The sequence below is a fragment of the Ceratotherium simum genome, chromosome 24 (genome assembly GCF_057802395.1).
Source record: "Ceratotherium simum simum isolate JZ-2026a chromosome 24, ASM5780239v1, whole genome shotgun sequence".
Classification (NCBI taxonomy): Eukaryota; Metazoa; Chordata; class Mammalia; order Perissodactyla; family Rhinocerotidae; genus Ceratotherium; species Ceratotherium simum.
In genome coordinates this window covers 46607263-46624055 of record NC_141923.1, presented here as the reverse complement: position 1 = coordinate 46624055, position 16793 = coordinate 46607263, and the positions used below count along the sequence as shown (strand labels likewise).

Genomic DNA, 16793 nt, shown 5'->3' with positions numbered 1-16793 from the left:
CTTCTTATAATAAAACAATTGGAAAACCAAAAAAGGCCCATAAAATAACCAGTCACTGATCAAGATGCTTTCTATGTGGATGGGCCTCATCCTTTTGTCTAAAGGGATCTGTTCCATGTTAGTGACGGGGGCTCACCACAGGCTGCTGCACTGATAGGAAAGGCTATAGATGACCACAGTCCCTGGAGTTGGCAGGTATAACCCCGCACTCACTCACTAGCTCTCCGGAATAATTAGATGATGCCCTTTCGATGAGTGTAAAGCCATAAAATAATCTTTTTGAGAAGTTTTTGCTGTCGGAGAACAAAATTAGGCATACGACAACTTTCTAGAGAACATAAGCTCAGAATAGGCAATATTATTGATATCATGATGGTGGTTAATATGTTAATTTATTCCCAATTCCATTTTCCTACCATTAAGTCCCAATTTTCTGAAAAAAAGTTTTAAAAAAGAGATTTAATCTTATATAGCAAAGGAATAATGATAATCTTTCTTGGTTTCAAAGTTCTCATTTGTAAGTTAAATCAGGTCACTAAAAAACCTTCCCTCAACCAAATAAAAGCAGGGGATTAAAAAAGCCTTTTGCAAATCCTTGGTAGTATCAGATTCCTATGGATCTGAAATACAACACTCAAAGATTATATACTTAAGTATTATACACTATGTACAAAAAGCAAGTTGAGGAAATAAAAACAAAGTATATGTCTACAAACATGCATTCCAAGGTATAAATAAACATGTCAGGATCTTAAAATCAAAATTAATTCATACAGTACAAAGCAAGATAAAATAGCCAATAGCACAATGATAATAAGAGCTGACATTTATATAAAACATTACTATGTGCTAGGAACTAAGTGCTTTTATCTCATTTAATTCTCATATAACAACCCTAAGAAGTAGGTACTATTGTTATACTCATTTTACAGATGAGTGAACAAAGGCTAGAACTTCCCCAGGGTTATTCAGCTGGTAGGTACTGCAGCGGGTCTTCAAGCCAGGTAGTCCGGCTTTCAAATCTGCGCTCCTAACCACTGTGCTATAATGTCTCTCAATACCAACTACCAATTAAAAAATCAGAAATGTATTCCCTCCTAACCTTAATCATCATGAGATAAGGAGTATCCTTTGGCTCCTATACATCAAAATTTTCAACATATTCTGTTTCTTCCAACCTATAAAACCATCCTCAACTTCGAGCCATCTGATTTTATTTTACTACTATGTCCCCAGCCCCTGTACTTTTAAGTATTATATACTATATACAATAAGCAAGTTGAGGAAATAAAAACAAAATATATGTCTACAAACATGCATTCCAAGGTATCAGATACCTCATTAAGTGGCTGCATTTGTATTAAGCTCTGCTTAGAATAATAACCAAAATGCATGAAATGCTTAATTAAATCTTGTTTGTCCAAAATAAAGGAGTTAAACATTTTCCCTAACTCTTGACTACTCTCTTATCAAGGCTTCAGAGACTTGCTCAGAAAAGTACTGCCGATGCTGATAACCAGAGTATCTGACCAGGAGCACATTATGCCTTGGGCTGCAATACTGTTAAAATAATATCTTCAATTCTTCTCCTCTGTGTGCATAATGTGTAGCAGGATGAAGGCGGTGGTGGAAATTATGGTGATAAGTACTATAAAATAATACAATGTTAAGACCATATCAAGCCAAACATGGAAATGTTAAAGTTTCATTTATTTAAAAAAAAAAACAGGCCATAGACAATCGAAAGCCATATATGAAGACATTTCCAAAACACACAAAAGAAAAAGTCTCATCTACAAAATTATTTACATGTTCAGGGCCCATATTAAAAAACATGGTCCCCTAGGTCCAGTCTAGACATAGAGAGCAGCCTATGGTAGCACACTGGGGAAGAGGACCACTACGGTACTTCCCAGTACAGGACATAAACCAAACAAGGAAACTCCTAGAAGGTACTTCAATGCTCAGAGGTTTTAAGACCTTGGCTTTGATGACTTTGAAGGTAAGAAACAAAATCAAACTGACTTCCACTGGGACATGCTGGTGGCCTCAAGTCAGTGACCACAATCACAATGCTTCTGAATGGCCCTCCATTTGGGGGCAGAGCAATCTGCAGAGATGATAGTTTTTACACCTGCCCTGTTACTTACACCAATATAATTAATACATTATCTGATAAAGACAAACAGTTGTCTTTAAATTCTTTTAAAAATATATAATGAGTTTCCCAAAGATTAAAAAAAAACAGTCCAGATTTATCAAAGATGAGTAAAAACTCCATTGCTTTCCTAAGGTCACTTCCTTACTCTATTCCTGCTTAAATGCAAAGGCTGACAGTCTCTGATTCGTAGCAAGACCTAAAGGTCTTTGCTCTTTGGGCGACTTCAGACTCTCCTTGCTTTTCCTTTCTGGTTCAGTTCCATTACCCTCCTCAACCGCACACTTCCGCTTCTTTGCTCCGGCTCCATCACCTGCAGTTTCTCCTCTGCCCTTGGTAGCCCACGCCTTTGTAAAAACATTGGAGGAGAAACGATTTTTAGGCAATAATAAAAAATAGGAAAGAAATGACTTCTTTACTTTTCCAGGTGACATTCTAGCATACAAAGCAGCGTAACTAGCACTTCAAGTGTTAAGCTAACCATTAATGGTTCTCACTGTCAACAATCTCTTACTCTTAATTGCAGAGCATGTTAAAAAATTTACACTTTACTACATTTCAATCTAAACTCTGCTTGTATTTAACTATATTAAGTGCAAAATACTAAAACTGCAGGCACTTTTTTAAAAATAAAAGTCGTTGTTTTCTTTTTTTGGGTGAACAAGAGTGTCCCTGAGCTAACATCCATGCCCATCTTCCTCTATTTTGTATGTGGGATGCTACCACAGCATGGCTTGATGAGCGGTGCACAGGTCTGCGCCCAGGACCCGAACGTGTGAACCCCAGGCTGCCGAAGCAGAGCTTGCGAACTTAACCACTACGCCACCAGGTCGGCCCCTAAATAAAACTTTTTACTTTGACATTATTGTAGATCCACGTGCCGTTGTAGGAAATAACACAGAAAGATCCCGTGCACCCTTTTCCTAGTGTCTCCCAATGGTAGCACCTTGCAAAACAGAAGTGCAATATCACAACCAGGATATTGACATCGATACAATCTCCCTTTTTACTTCTACTCATTTGTGTGTGTGTGTGTGTGTGTGTGTGTGTGTGTGTGTGTATTTAATTCTACTGTAGGTTTGTGTATTTACCACCACATTCAAGATACAGAACAGTTCCATCACCACAAGGACGCTCACGTTGCCCACCCTCCCATACACATACTCCTCACCCAGGCCCCAACTGCTGGCAATCAGTACTCTGTTCTGCATCCCTATCACTCTATTATTTCAGGAACGTTACGTTCAGTACATATTCTTTTGGGATTGGCTTCTATTCACTATGCAGGAACCTAACAAAATTCACTCTTTTCAGCTGTCTCTTAAATTTCTTTTAATCTATAATAGTTCCTCCTCCTCCTGCTTTATTTCCCCACCCATTTATTTATTGTAGAAAAAGGATCTTTGAGCTGTAGAATTTCTCAAATTAACAGACTGGATTTAAGTAAATGTTTAAGGTTTACCTTAAAAATACTGATTACATTTTTAAGCACTCAAAAACACAATCATAACTTTTGCCAAGTCGCTTCCTCTTTTGCTGCATAAGGTCTTATTCACTCAGATGCCATTTTATCTAATTCTTTAGAATTTTTATCTTTCTATAAATACTCATAAAAAATGAGAAACACAAAGTTCCTGATGAGATTCTAAATGAAGCTATAGGTGGTAAGAGCAATTTCTAGCTTCCTCATTTTGCAACACCTTTATACATAAAACCCAGTTCATTAAAGTGAGTATCTGTCACTAGGTGCCCACGCTGCACACTGCCATCCCTGGGGAAATGAAGTATAAGACTTTAACTGATATACCACACACGTTCCTTCGCCTTGCAACAGAAAGCTGCTCCTAGCCTTCCTTCACGTGGCAGAAATTTACATGAGGAACAATAGGCACGAGCCACCTGTCCTAATTTTCACGTGAAAGGCTGGAACAGAACAACCAGCTTTTTTCCCCCAAAGCAATAGTCTCATTTAGTATTTAATGTATAAGTAAATAGCATTTTTAAAAATTCTGCTTACAAGGACCCTAAAGTAGTAGTCCAAAAACGTGAACTAATTTTATTTTTACTTATTAACTTTATTTGCTTTTGATTTATAAGTAATGCACTTTTTCTTGGAGTATTCCCCTAACTTACAAAATGCAGGAACTTATAAAGATGTAAACAGTATATCTGACAAAAAAAATTAATCATCAGCACTAAATAATAATTATTATATATCCATATGTTCAAAGCTGACATTTCAATTATTTAATTTTCTCTCCACCAAGAGTTTACTGAAATGTATTCAATTTTCAAAATCAGAAAAAGGCATTTTCTACAAGAATTTTTAGTACCTGGGAATTCACTAAGATCTCAATCTCAACATAATTATCCGTACCTTCCTTTCTTCAGTTGACAATGCTCTAAATCGAATCATTCCTTCTTTTATTATGTCTGCTTCATCCGAAAAGCCAGGATTGTCAGACAAAATATTACTTCTGTTTTCTTCCAGCCACATCAGGAACCCAGTCTTTGGCCTAAAACAGCAATTATGTGAAAAAATTTCATACTTAAGACGGTTTAAAGTGCTTTATGATTCTTTTGGTTAGTAATTAACCATTAGGTTTTGCATACCTACACAAAGTAAGAGAGACAATTAATTACACTTGTTAATAATCATATTACATATTGCTTAAAACTGCCTGGAGACTGCAGAAATAATGACCTGAAAAATCCTTTGTAAGGTCAATTCAAAGGGTTTACTGACATTTGTATTCTCCAAGTGCAGCAATTGTGAACTCTGCACTTTCAACTCTTTTGTGAATGGCGACAGGCTCAAGGTTTCCAATGTCACTTAGCCCCCTGGCCCATGAAAATTCTTCCACGTATCTTGTAGGCTCTTTCTCCGCTTCCCAAACCAGCTATTTGAAATCTCACAACTTCTCTCAAGCTCCTTACCCATCCCCTCACCCCTGCTCTCACAGCTGACCTGGGAGTGTGGGTCCTTTCTTGTATCATCATTACGTAAAGCATGGACACAGCACACTTGTCAATTTTATTAGATTTCACTTCTGACACAAATTGTCTTTAGGTCACAAGTAAAGGTTTAATGCAAACATTTTTAATGCAAACATATTTACTGAGCACTTTTTTTCTGTAGAGCAAGTGGATAGTAGAAAAAATTGAATCAAATAAAACTTTCACTTTTTAAATATCTAAATTAAAATCAGAACAAAACAGAAAAAATAAAAACCATACCTACACCCTCAAAATAAACTGGTTAACATGAGATACTGGTTAAACGAGATACATAATGCTAAAAATGACACGGTGACTTTTTCAATTTCACTAATGCATTTTAAATAAATCCAGCATAACAGAGATCAAGAAATTTGGTGACATATTACATTGGTGGACAAACAGGATATGGACAAACAGAAACTCTCATATCGCTGGAGGTGTACAAAATGAGACATCAATGCAGAAAAGTTTGGCAATATCTATTGGAATTACAAGTGCACATTAACTTGAACCATACAGGAATCATCTTATAGCTATATGTATATGTGAGAAATGACATTCATATAAAGTTATTCATTGCAGTCCTATTTGTAGCAAATAGGACTAGCAAGCTAGCAAAAGACCAGCAACCACTTTTTGTCCACCAGTAGAGAGTTAAATAAATTATGGTATATCCACTCAATGGATGTAAAAAGATTAAAGAAACTCTTTATATAGTAATATGAAACGATCTGCAAGAACTAAGTGAAAAAAAGCAAGGTACAGAACAATGTGTATACTCCCATTTCTGTAAAACTAAAGAAATAGACAAATATAAGTGTTTGTATATGAATAGAGTAATTCTGGAAGGCTAGTAAGAATCCTACTGCAGTGACTATTTGTGGGGAGGGGAACTGGGTGGACAGGAAAGATTTACTCTTCATCACATCGTTTTGTATCCTTTGACTGTGTGTCACCCATGTAACTCTATTATCTATTTAAAGACAAACAAAAAATGAACTATAAAATATAATGCTCCAATAAATCTATCTATAATTTAAAACACATACACAATTTATCAAAGCACACTTTAATAAGTAATATAAATAGACCTTAATCAATATTTGTGGCTTCCTCAAAGTTACAAGTGTTCAGAATGCCCACTAACAGTGCCAATGCATTACTTATAACAATAACTAACAGAATTGCAGACTGTACTGCTGCTCTGCGTGCCTTTTACTGGGACGCCGAACCTTGAGAACACTAAATGTCTCCATGTACTGACCTTGGGTTTTCAGTGTTCTGAGGACACATCGCTGGGGTTTCAGATGATGGATTTTTAGGATTTTCTTCTTTCACTTCCTCAGTCTTATCAGCTTGGGAAGTTCTTTTCTGGAAATAGGATGCTGCAGATGCCTATAAAAACAAACATAATGAATACCGCAATAAAATCTAGTATGATTCTATATGTTCAAGGAAGTTTTGAAAAATGAAAAATATTTATAGTTATTTAGAATTCTTATACCAACATGTGAAGTCCTAAGGTTCTCAGTTGAAAACAGACATGCATATACACACAAAACTCAAAAAAACTATACTTCAAATTCCACGTTTTCTAAATAAATAAAGTTACATGAAATGGAAAAGATAAACAATAGATCTATCTTACTGATGACAAACCTGGGATGAAAGCTGGGAGGCAAAATCAGAATACAGAACAAGGACAGACTAGAACCAGGTAGTATACTCGGTGTCATTAAACAGGGACACGCATCAGAACCATCTGGGAAATTAAAAAAAAACAGACAGATGCCTGAGTCCCTGGGGTCTGGGTATATATATTTTTTATAAGTGGTTCTGAAGCAAAACCAGAATTAGGCACCAATGCCCTCGCAGACAATCAGTTACCAACAACTGGAGCCTCCTGCCCCACACCTGGAAAGTGAACAAAACCAAAATAAGACAGACAGACCGCATGCTGCTTAGCGCAGATGTGGGCAGTGAACGGTACCTGCTTAGACTTTGCCTTTGGAACCAGAGGCTTTATAACTGGAGACTTTTCATTATTGGTAGCTCGATTAAGTACAGATTTCCTGGATGATTTGTTTATATTGTCTAAAATATGAGTTGAACGTGATGAATTCACTGAAATGGCTGGCTCTTTGGAATTGGCTGACACCTAAAGAGCAAACCTGCATTAGCATTTTACGTTGAAAGAAGGAAAAAAACCCCAATAGATTTATTTTTCCTTTAAATTTCTGTTAAGCTTGTATTGCAGTCTCATCTTTAGAACTGAATACATTTGGTACGATCCAAATTAAGATTGATGCACATGTTCTCAAACACACATCCCCAAGAAAAAAAGGGAATATCTTTCAAAACGATAGGTACTTAGAAGATAAGGAGAAAACACAACTCTTAGCCTAAGCGTGAACCAGTGCTGCTTTCGTCTTTGTTTTCACCAAGACCTGCTTCAGTCTTTAATGCCTCCAAGTCTGAGGAGGGTCATTCGGTGGTTTGGAAATATTTTCTCTGTACGGAAATGTATTTAAGTAATAGAAAATATCACTGAAAAGAGTTTACCTTAAAGGGGTTTACTCGTCCTTGGCTGTTAGAGGTAACTGCACCTTTCATAAGAAAGAAACCCTCACTTAGTGGTAAAGCGTGGAAGACTTCTGACTTTTATAATAATAGATGAAATATTTTATCTATATTATATGAAAATAAATGTACTTTGCAACTTTAAAACTATTAACAACTATATATGACCTCCTTCCTATTTCCAAGACAAAATAAAAGCTATTCAATGAACACTATCCCAACCTGCCACTATGAAATACACAAACCCAACATGTATAGATCTGTCCTTTCTCCTGTTACCATGGAGGAACGGTGTCTTCTTTTAGCTAAGGTTAATAATTCCTCTACTTGTGCTGTAGATCCCACCCCCTCCTGCTTTGTCAAGAAACTTGTCCTATCAATGGCTACACCATCTTTGACTTTTCCCTCTTTATTGGCTGCTCAAGTTTCCCACTTAAACAAACAAAAAAAACAAACCCTCTCTACCCCACATTCCCTCCAGTCACCATTTTCTCTCACCTCCCCTATAGCCAAATTTCTCAAAAGCTGTCTATACAGCTATTCCCATTTCCTCACTGCTCATACATTCCAACATCCAATATAATATGGCTTCTAGCCCTACTACCCTACAGAATCTGTTCTTGCTAAGGACTAAATAAACTCTGTGTGGCCAAACCTGGTGGATACTTTTCAGTCATCATCTTACTGTACCTCTCAACAGCATGCCACATAGCTGAGTGTTCCTTTCTTCTCGATGCTGTCTCCTTCCTCGACTTCTGGGATACCACATTGTCTGGCTTACCTCCTTCCTCTCTGGTCTCATTCTCTTTCAATGGCTCCTCCTCCTCTACCCAATGTTTAAATGTTGGGGATTCCCTAGGCCTAAGCTCATTGTTCTTCTCACTTTACATCCTCCCCTAATGTTCACTCACCCATGCCCATGGTTTAAATTGCTATACTTACGCCAACGATTTTCACTTTATATCTCTATCCCAGAGATACTACTTTCCTGAGCTCCTGACCCAAATATCCAATAGAAGTCCATCATCCTCCTATCCAAATCTGTATTTCTAGTGTTTTCTCAGTAAATGGCACTATCATTCACTCAAGTACTCAAGCCAGAAACTGAGTCATTTTCCACACCCTGAACTTGCACACTCTCCACATCATCTTCTGAAACACCTCTTCAATTCCTCCCATTCTTTCTACCATCACCACCACCCTAGTCCAATCCACTATTCACTCTCATTTGGACTGCCTCAGTAGTCTCCTTATATGCATTCCTCCTTTGCACAGTGTGCCATGCTATGCCCCCGCCTAAAAACCTACAACAGCTTCCCAGAGACCTTAGAATAAAGATCAAAATCCTTACTATGGCCCACATGGATCTGCCCACCACTCCAGAACTATTCAGTACCACTTTTTCTTTGCTCTCTGTGCTCTTCACACCACACTCATACTCTGCATACATGCTGTTCCTTAAGCCCACATACTTTTCCTCTGCTTCTGCCCCCCCCACCTTTGCCTAGCTGACTCTTATTCATCCTTCAGGTCTTTGTTTTAAACACTCCATGAGACCTCCTTGGGGTCCCAACCCATCCCCCTCACTGACTAGATTACAGCCACCTGTTATATGCTCTTTTAATATTCTGTACATGGTTTTCTGTTTTTGGGGGGGTTTTTTGTGAGGAAGATTAGCCCTGAGCTAACATCTGTTGCCAATCCTCCTCTTTTTGCTGAGGAAGATTGGCCCTGGGCTAACATCCATGCCCATCTTCCTCTACTTTATATGGGACGCCACCATAGCACAGCTTGATAAGTGGTGTGTCAGTCTGTGCCCAGGATCTGAACCCATGAACCCCTGGGCCGCTGAAGCGGATCATGCAAACTTAACTTCTATGCACTCGGCCCACCCCTCTGTATATGTTTTTAAAGGTAATGTTTTTAATCAAAGTAATATATGTACATAGTTTAAAAAGTCAACTGGTATTATAAGGTTTATGCAGGGATTAACCATGCATGTCTGCTTGACTTCTGTATTCCCCATCTAGTCAAATACCTGACACTCAATAGGCATTTAATAAATATTTGTTAAATGCCACAGTTTCACAAACAACATCTCTGATAAAAACAAAAAACCAAAAGCTCTAAAGGGTAAAGTGTATTGAGTAGATGTATCATTTTAAAGTCTACTTGCAAAATTTCCTTGATATTACAGAATCACAAACATTTCTTACCTGACTTAACAGCTGGAACATCAGAGGAATTTGCACTTTTGGAAAATGGGTTCTGTCCTATAGAATAATTAAGATAAAACAATATAAGGTAAGTGGGAATATAATGTCATCTTCTATAATCAACAATCAGATAGCAAAGATGTCTTGAAAAAGTATGGGTATTCAATTTTCCTCAGCCAAGTAAAATGGGGAAAAACACACAAATGACATTTCTCAACTTTAAATTGCCTTAAAGATTCATGCCTCTTACCATGCTTATGTATTTCTGGTTTTTCTTCTATATCATCAGCTTCTCCAGTGTCCTCTGCATCTTCTTCAACTTGATTTCTGAGCCTTGGCTGGCTCCACTCTGTAGCAGTATTACTATAACTAAAATGCAGTAATATTATTCAATAAAGAGCTAGGCAAAGATCAACTTAATATTCAAGATGATAAGAAAAACTCAAACAACTGAATATTTCTTACCCAGCATTCAGCTTTTTTCTGAAATCCTCTTCTTCCTCTTCTTCCTGTTCTACCTGGGTGGCTGCCAATTCTGCTGCCTTCTCTGCAGCCAGTTCACTAAGTCGTTGGGCCAATATTAATCTCCGAGAACGAGAAGCATATTTAATGGCTAAATTCACAGCATTTTGAGTCATTAGATCAGCAAGTTCCACACAACGAAATTCCCGCTCCAGTTTACAAGAAAGCTAACTCAAGAAGAAAGAAAAATGTATCAAACCACGTTAAGCAAAACTTTTTAAAAATAAAAGAATGATACAGTAGTAAATACAGTAAAACTGAGAAAACAGTTTTCTAGATATTGGATCTCATTGATTCTAAGATGCACATTTTTACACATTTTATCATCTCTGAAATTGGGGAGTGTCTTACAATTAATCATGGGTCAGAGTTTAATTGGCAGCATTTTTTTCTGTCTCAGTGGCTTAAATAAATAAATGGTGCATTTTACAATCAATAGCAGCATAGAGTCAATGAAATATGGCATATCATTTCAAGTCGTTAACTGCAAGGAGAGTAAAAGATTCATTTAAAATTCAAATGTGGTTCTCTTAAATTTGTTTTCCTGCCCTCGCCAAGTAGGGTAGCAAATTTAAAGAAGGAATAAATTGTAAATGATTTATTTGTTATTACTTTGCCCAGAATTGGCACACAAATGCTACTACGTGAATTTCAGTGGTGGCAAGTAGATTTATCCATTAATTTTTAAGAGTGATCGTCTATGATCTCCAACTACTAGAAACAGTTATACAACTTCCAAAAAAACAACTTCCTTTTTCTTGCTCTATTTTTTATACTTAACAATATAAAACAAATGGCATTCAGTTAACATCTCTTAGAAAACACTGTTTTTCTTCTAATATGAATTTTGATAACTCAAAGTGAGGCAACTCAAGTACAGTGTGAGGAAAATACATACTTCGCAGACTAAGGGTCTCATAATTCATAGGGTAGAAGGATTATTTTGTTACTTAGACATCCCATGTCTGATCCGTCAGCACAGAAGCTTTAGCTATTCACTTGCATGTCCTCAAGTTTTCTAGTATCACTTATCTAAGCAGTACTTCTCAATCAAGGTAGTACTGTGCCTCAGGGGGCATTTGGAGGTGAAAGGGAATACAGTCATGCACCACATAACAACGTTTCAGTCAATGAGGGACCGCATATACGATGGTGGTCCCATATGATTAGTACCATATAGCCTAGGTGTGTAGTAGGCTATACTATCTCGGTTTGTGTAAGTACACTCTACGATGTTCACAAAACATCAACATAACAACATCATGTTAACTGAAATCACCTAATGATGCATTTCTCAGAATGTATCCGTGACGTTAAGTGATGTATGACTGTAATGTGGTTCTCACAGTAACTAGGCTGAACTACAGTCATTTGCCAGGGGGCCAGAAACGCTAAAGAACTGACGAGGCCCCAAAGCTATTAGTGCCCTGCTGAGAAACACTGCTCCAGAGGAAAAGCTCCTCAAAGGCTAAATGCTAAATAAATTACACATATTTTTCCTTACATGTCTTGTAGGAAGTAGAAAGGTTAGTAGTTCCTAAATCACAAATGACACTTTACAAAAGGAACAAAACTTACTCTACATAAACTAATTAAATTTCTTTAATACTAAACTCAAGGCAGTGGTGCATAGAGAGGACAGTAGTGAATACCACCTTCTGGAGACTGGAGCTACAGTTAGCTATGTGGTCTTAGATATCACTTTTCCCTCAGAACCCTCTTCCTCAACTTGAAAACGAAAAGTCTGGACCATTTACTCTCTTAAGAAATACTGAGGTCTACTATGTATTAAACAGAGCCTGGATGGTCTCTGTCCTCAAGGGGCTTACAGTCTAGTGCAATATGAGCAGAGAAGAAATTATAGGATTTTCCTCTCCATAAACCAACCTGGAGTGAGGACACAAACATATAAACCGTATGTTTCAAAAAGTTCATTTATCTCCAAAGATAAAACTACTTAAATTCCAAGGCACCAAACCTAGTCACCGGCTATAGACAAACTTACCACACATAGTTGTCTAAGAGGATGACAAAAGGCAAGCCTACCTAAAAGCCTTATCAAAGTTAAGACTGCCCAGCCTCGGAGGTTTAAAAGCCCTCAAAGTTTATTTGTTGCACACGACCAGAGCAAGAGCTACAGCCATGGTTCTAAACTTTAGTGAGCATCAGAACCACCTGGAAGGTCTGTTAAAACTGTGTGGTGGGCAAAAGCAAAAAGTGAGGCGGCACCAGAACAGTTTATTTCCTCCTAGGATCTTAAATACAAGGCAATGTTCTAAATATTTTAACTGCAACATCAACTGAGAAACAGAACTTTCAGGGAGAAAAACACGACAGGATACAACTTAGGAAATCTAGGTTGGGGAACTCAGTGTTAATTCACATACCTTTAAGAAATTCAACCTACAGAAAAGCATTTAATTTTTTCAGTGTATTTATTTTACTTACCGCAAGCATTTTCATTAAAAGTTCCTGTTGTTCTTTTATTGCTTGATTTTTAGTACTCTCTTCATATTCATAACCATTTTTAGCTAAATAATCAAGGTGATTGTGAAACATAACTGAACGCCAAAATTGTTCCTACAGAAATGGAAAAATTGCTTAGAGTCAACTATCAGCTTAATACCAGCTAAGTGTTAAATGTTTACCTTAAGATATCAGTTTCTGAATATGCTATTTTCTGATAAACTCCGTTCTATAGCTTATTTTACAATTCAAATTCTAATGTGATACAATGGCTTGATTTCATCTTCTATCCTTAAAAAAAAGGGACAGAAATTTAGCATTTTAAACAGTTTCCTAGCTATTATAGTTAAAGCTTAGAGAACTTGGTAAACTAGTTTTTTAGAAGCCAATCTGCTCCTTGTTTAATAACTAGTTGCTACATTTCAAATGACTTTTGATGATGCAGGGCTAGGACTGGGGTGAGGCAAGCCAGGTGCCTACGGCACAAAACTGATGGGAGCAACTCTCTCAGGCACTTGCTCCACCCCAAGAGGGGGTGCCTTACCCTCGTGAGGCCTTGATGGTCATACCCGTTTACCTCACAGAAGGTCCCTGGAAGCAGCGATGGCACTCAGCTGCCCTGGTGATCATAAGCAGTCCTCCTACTGCTATTTATTTAATTATCAAGTAAGGAGTACTCAACACTGGTCATCAGGATAATTTTTCAATGCCTGTGTCACAGGCAGTGTACTATGAAATTCAGAGTGTCAAGGTAAGATTTCCACATACCTCCATTTGTCCTTTCTCTGTTGCAATCTGACAGTAAGGAAGCTTAAAGGACAATATAGCTACAGCAGGGCGTGGAAGGGTGGGAGGAAACCGAGAACCTTTACAAGGAATGCACCTGTCAGTAAAGAAAAAGTCGCACCATAAAAACTTCCTAAAATGTCATAAAACTGCTAAAATATAAATATTTTCCAAAAGTCAGTAACTTGGAATAATGATATTATTCCAATATTTGGCTTAATAAAATACAACAAATTCCTCTTTAAAAAAAGTGCTTTAGGGGCCGGCCCGGTGGTGCAAGCGGTTAAGTGCATGTGCTCCACTGCGGCGGCCAGGGGTTCGCCGATTCGGATCCTGGGCATGCACCGACGTACTGCTTGGCAAGCCATGCTGTGGCAGTGTCCCATATAAAGTGGAGGAAGATGGGCACAGATGTTAGCCCAGGGCCAGTCTTCCTCGGCTAAAAAAAGAGGAGGATTGGCAGATATTAGCACAGGGCTGATCTCCTCACAAAAAAAAAAAAAAAAAAAAAAGCTTTAGCCTTGATCAGGTATTAACACTATCCCTCCATGCATTTCAAGAATTTAAAAAATCCCTCCTTACATCAGCTTTATTAAATAGCAAAGGCTAAAAGTAAAATCAGCTCTCTTCTGTGTTTCTTTAGCAAACTGGCCACTTGTAAAAAATAGAAATTGTGCCATAAACACTTGTCATGGGATCCATGTTCTAAAACAGATCACCCTAAGATAAAATGCTAATGAAGCATATTCACTTTCATTCATCATTTGGGAATACTCAGTACTGTTGGTAGAAAGTGTCAAACAGACAAAAAAATGGTGGAATGTCCAATACAGAAAAGTGTTTATTATTAGATATTGGTGAGAGTGGAGCAAAAAATCCAGTATCATCAAAAAGGTTATAATGTATACCTTCTCTGCTAAATCAGAGGTTGCCTTATATGGTAATAGCTCAGAGGGAAAGGACTTTGTCTAACCTTTCTGACTAGGATATGTAAGGCATTCAAAGATGCCCATCAGGATGAGTACTACTGCAATTTATTAACTAAAAAGCATTCACTGATCACAGAATAATTTATATACACAGAATATTCTTAATTTATGTACTCCAAATTATTTACAAGAAAATCACTGGAAAACCATGACTGCACACTGTAAGTATCATGGGCATTTAATTTATAGTACAGCCTTCAGGGCTTTAAGTTCTTTTTTTTTTTTTTTTTTAAGATTTTATTTATTTTATTTTTCCCCCCAAAGCCCCAGTGGATAGTTGCATGTCGTAGCTGCACATCCTTCTAGTTGCTGCATGTGGGACTCGGCCCCAGGATGAACGGAGAAGTGGTGCCTCGATGCACACCCAGGATCCGAACCCGGGCCACCAGCATCGCAGCGCGCGCACTCAACCACCAAGCCACAGGGCCGGCCCAGGGCTTTAAGTTCTTGAAGGGAAATGTTAAGCAGAAATAAGGCCCTTGGGTTTAACATTTTTTTCCTAAATATCTTCTAGCATTATCAAATGCCCACTAGAGTAATCAAAAAAAAAGGGGGCAATACCCAGAAATCTTTTTCAAACTACATAGGCCCCCTTCCTAGTAAGATTTGAATACACCTTTCCTTCTTTTTGTGACTATACAATAAAAATACAAACATGTTTTTAGAGTTTCAATATTTCTGAACATACAATCTCATTCTTTCTTCCCCCTCCCCTTTTACGACTTCATATAAATCAGTGGTTTTCACCACACAATATGAGGTGGCAGTGTGAACTGGTGTCTGAAAAATCTCTTATGGCAATTCTGTCATGCACCTATTCACAAAAAACACTGGTTTACTAGTCACACAAAATGGACAAGACAGAACATGTGCATTCAGAAAGGATGAGTCCCATTACATACATATATGTACATTAACAAAATTAAGAACAACATTGGGAATAATCTTAATTGCCTTAACATTCTCTTTTCTATAAAGTGATTTACATTTTCTTGTTTAAAAACATCTTACAGCTCAAATACTTTTTGCAAATACATTCATTGTAAAGACTTGAATTAAAAAGATCTTTTCATGGGGCCGGCCCCGTGGCTTAGTGGTTAAGTGCACGCGTTCCACCGCTGGCGGCCCGGGTTCGGATCCCAGGCGCGCACTGATGCACCACTTCTCCGGCCATGCTGAGGCCGCGTCCCACATACAGCAACTAGAAGGATGTGCAGCTATGACATACAACTATCTACTGGGGCTTTAGGGGAAAAAAATAAATAAATAAAATTTAAAAAAAAAAAAAAGATCTTTTCTCTCTAAATATCCCTTTCATGGAAGAAGAAGAGGAAAAAACAAATTCATTTGACTGTTAATTTGGTGAGTTTTGCCTACAATGAATGAGTTTCCCGGAAACTATGTGGCTAAACCATTTGGAGGAGAAAATGTCAAAAAAATAAACCACAGTTTACTAATGAGACAAAATTACTTCAATTCCTCTTCAAATCACAAAATTTGTTCTTTATTATATTAAAGGAAGAGTTGAAAAATATCAAACTGGAGAAAACTGGGGCCAGTGTCCAGACTGGCCTTCCCCCCAGCAAGTTTTGCGCTGTCTTCTGGCTGGACAGGACCTCCCGTGTCCGAGGGGACTCTGATTTTACAAGCCAATTGTCAGGCTGCTGGCCTTATTTATCTTTGTGTAATGCAGCACGTACAGTCAGCACTATAACAAATACTGGTTAAACGAACACAACTCAAAAAAAAATCTTGTTTTCAAGTATGTTAAATAACTCAAGACAGAGCTTTTAAACACTAAAGAGATAAAAGAAGGAAGGCTGATGTTTCTAGAATGCAAATTAAACTAGCACACAAAATTAGTCAACTCTCAGTTATGTATTAACCAGTAGTGATCATATAAAAAGTCCTTTAAGGAAACCATAAAGACAGTTTTGCTAAACTGAAGTTCGTTTCAAATGGAGGTAGGAGTGGTACCTCTACAGCTCAGTACTTACTTATATTCATAATTAAAGGCAGGTGTTTTGTACAGACTCAAATTTTTTAAACATTATTTTTAGCAAAATGTACTCCTGA

General features: G+C 37.6%; 1 protein-coding gene across 1 annotated transcript in view; it reads right to left on the bottom strand.

The window, feature by feature from the left end:
- Positions 1-1677: 1677 nt before the first annotated feature.
- WDHD1 (WD repeat and HMG-box DNA binding protein 1) overlaps positions 1678-16793 on the bottom strand; it is a 64392-nt gene continuing 49276 nt past the window's right edge. The window contains exons 16-25 of the mRNA XM_004426175.3: positions 13711-13825; positions 12925-13056; positions 10420-10643; positions 10205-10323; positions 9955-10011; positions 7721-7764; positions 7149-7316; positions 6423-6553; positions 4536-4674; positions 1678-2505 (exon numbers count right to left, since the gene is read on the bottom strand). Of these exons, the coding sequence (XP_004426232.1) occupies positions 2308-2505; positions 4536-4674; positions 6423-6553; positions 7149-7316; positions 7721-7764; positions 9955-10011; positions 10205-10323; positions 10420-10643; positions 12925-13056; positions 13711-13825 (1327 nt within the window). The 3' untranslated portion in view covers positions 1678-2307. The remainder of the gene's footprint in view (positions 2506-4535; positions 4675-6422; positions 6554-7148; positions 7317-7720; positions 7765-9954; positions 10012-10204; positions 10324-10419; positions 10644-12924; positions 13057-13710; positions 13826-16793) is intronic.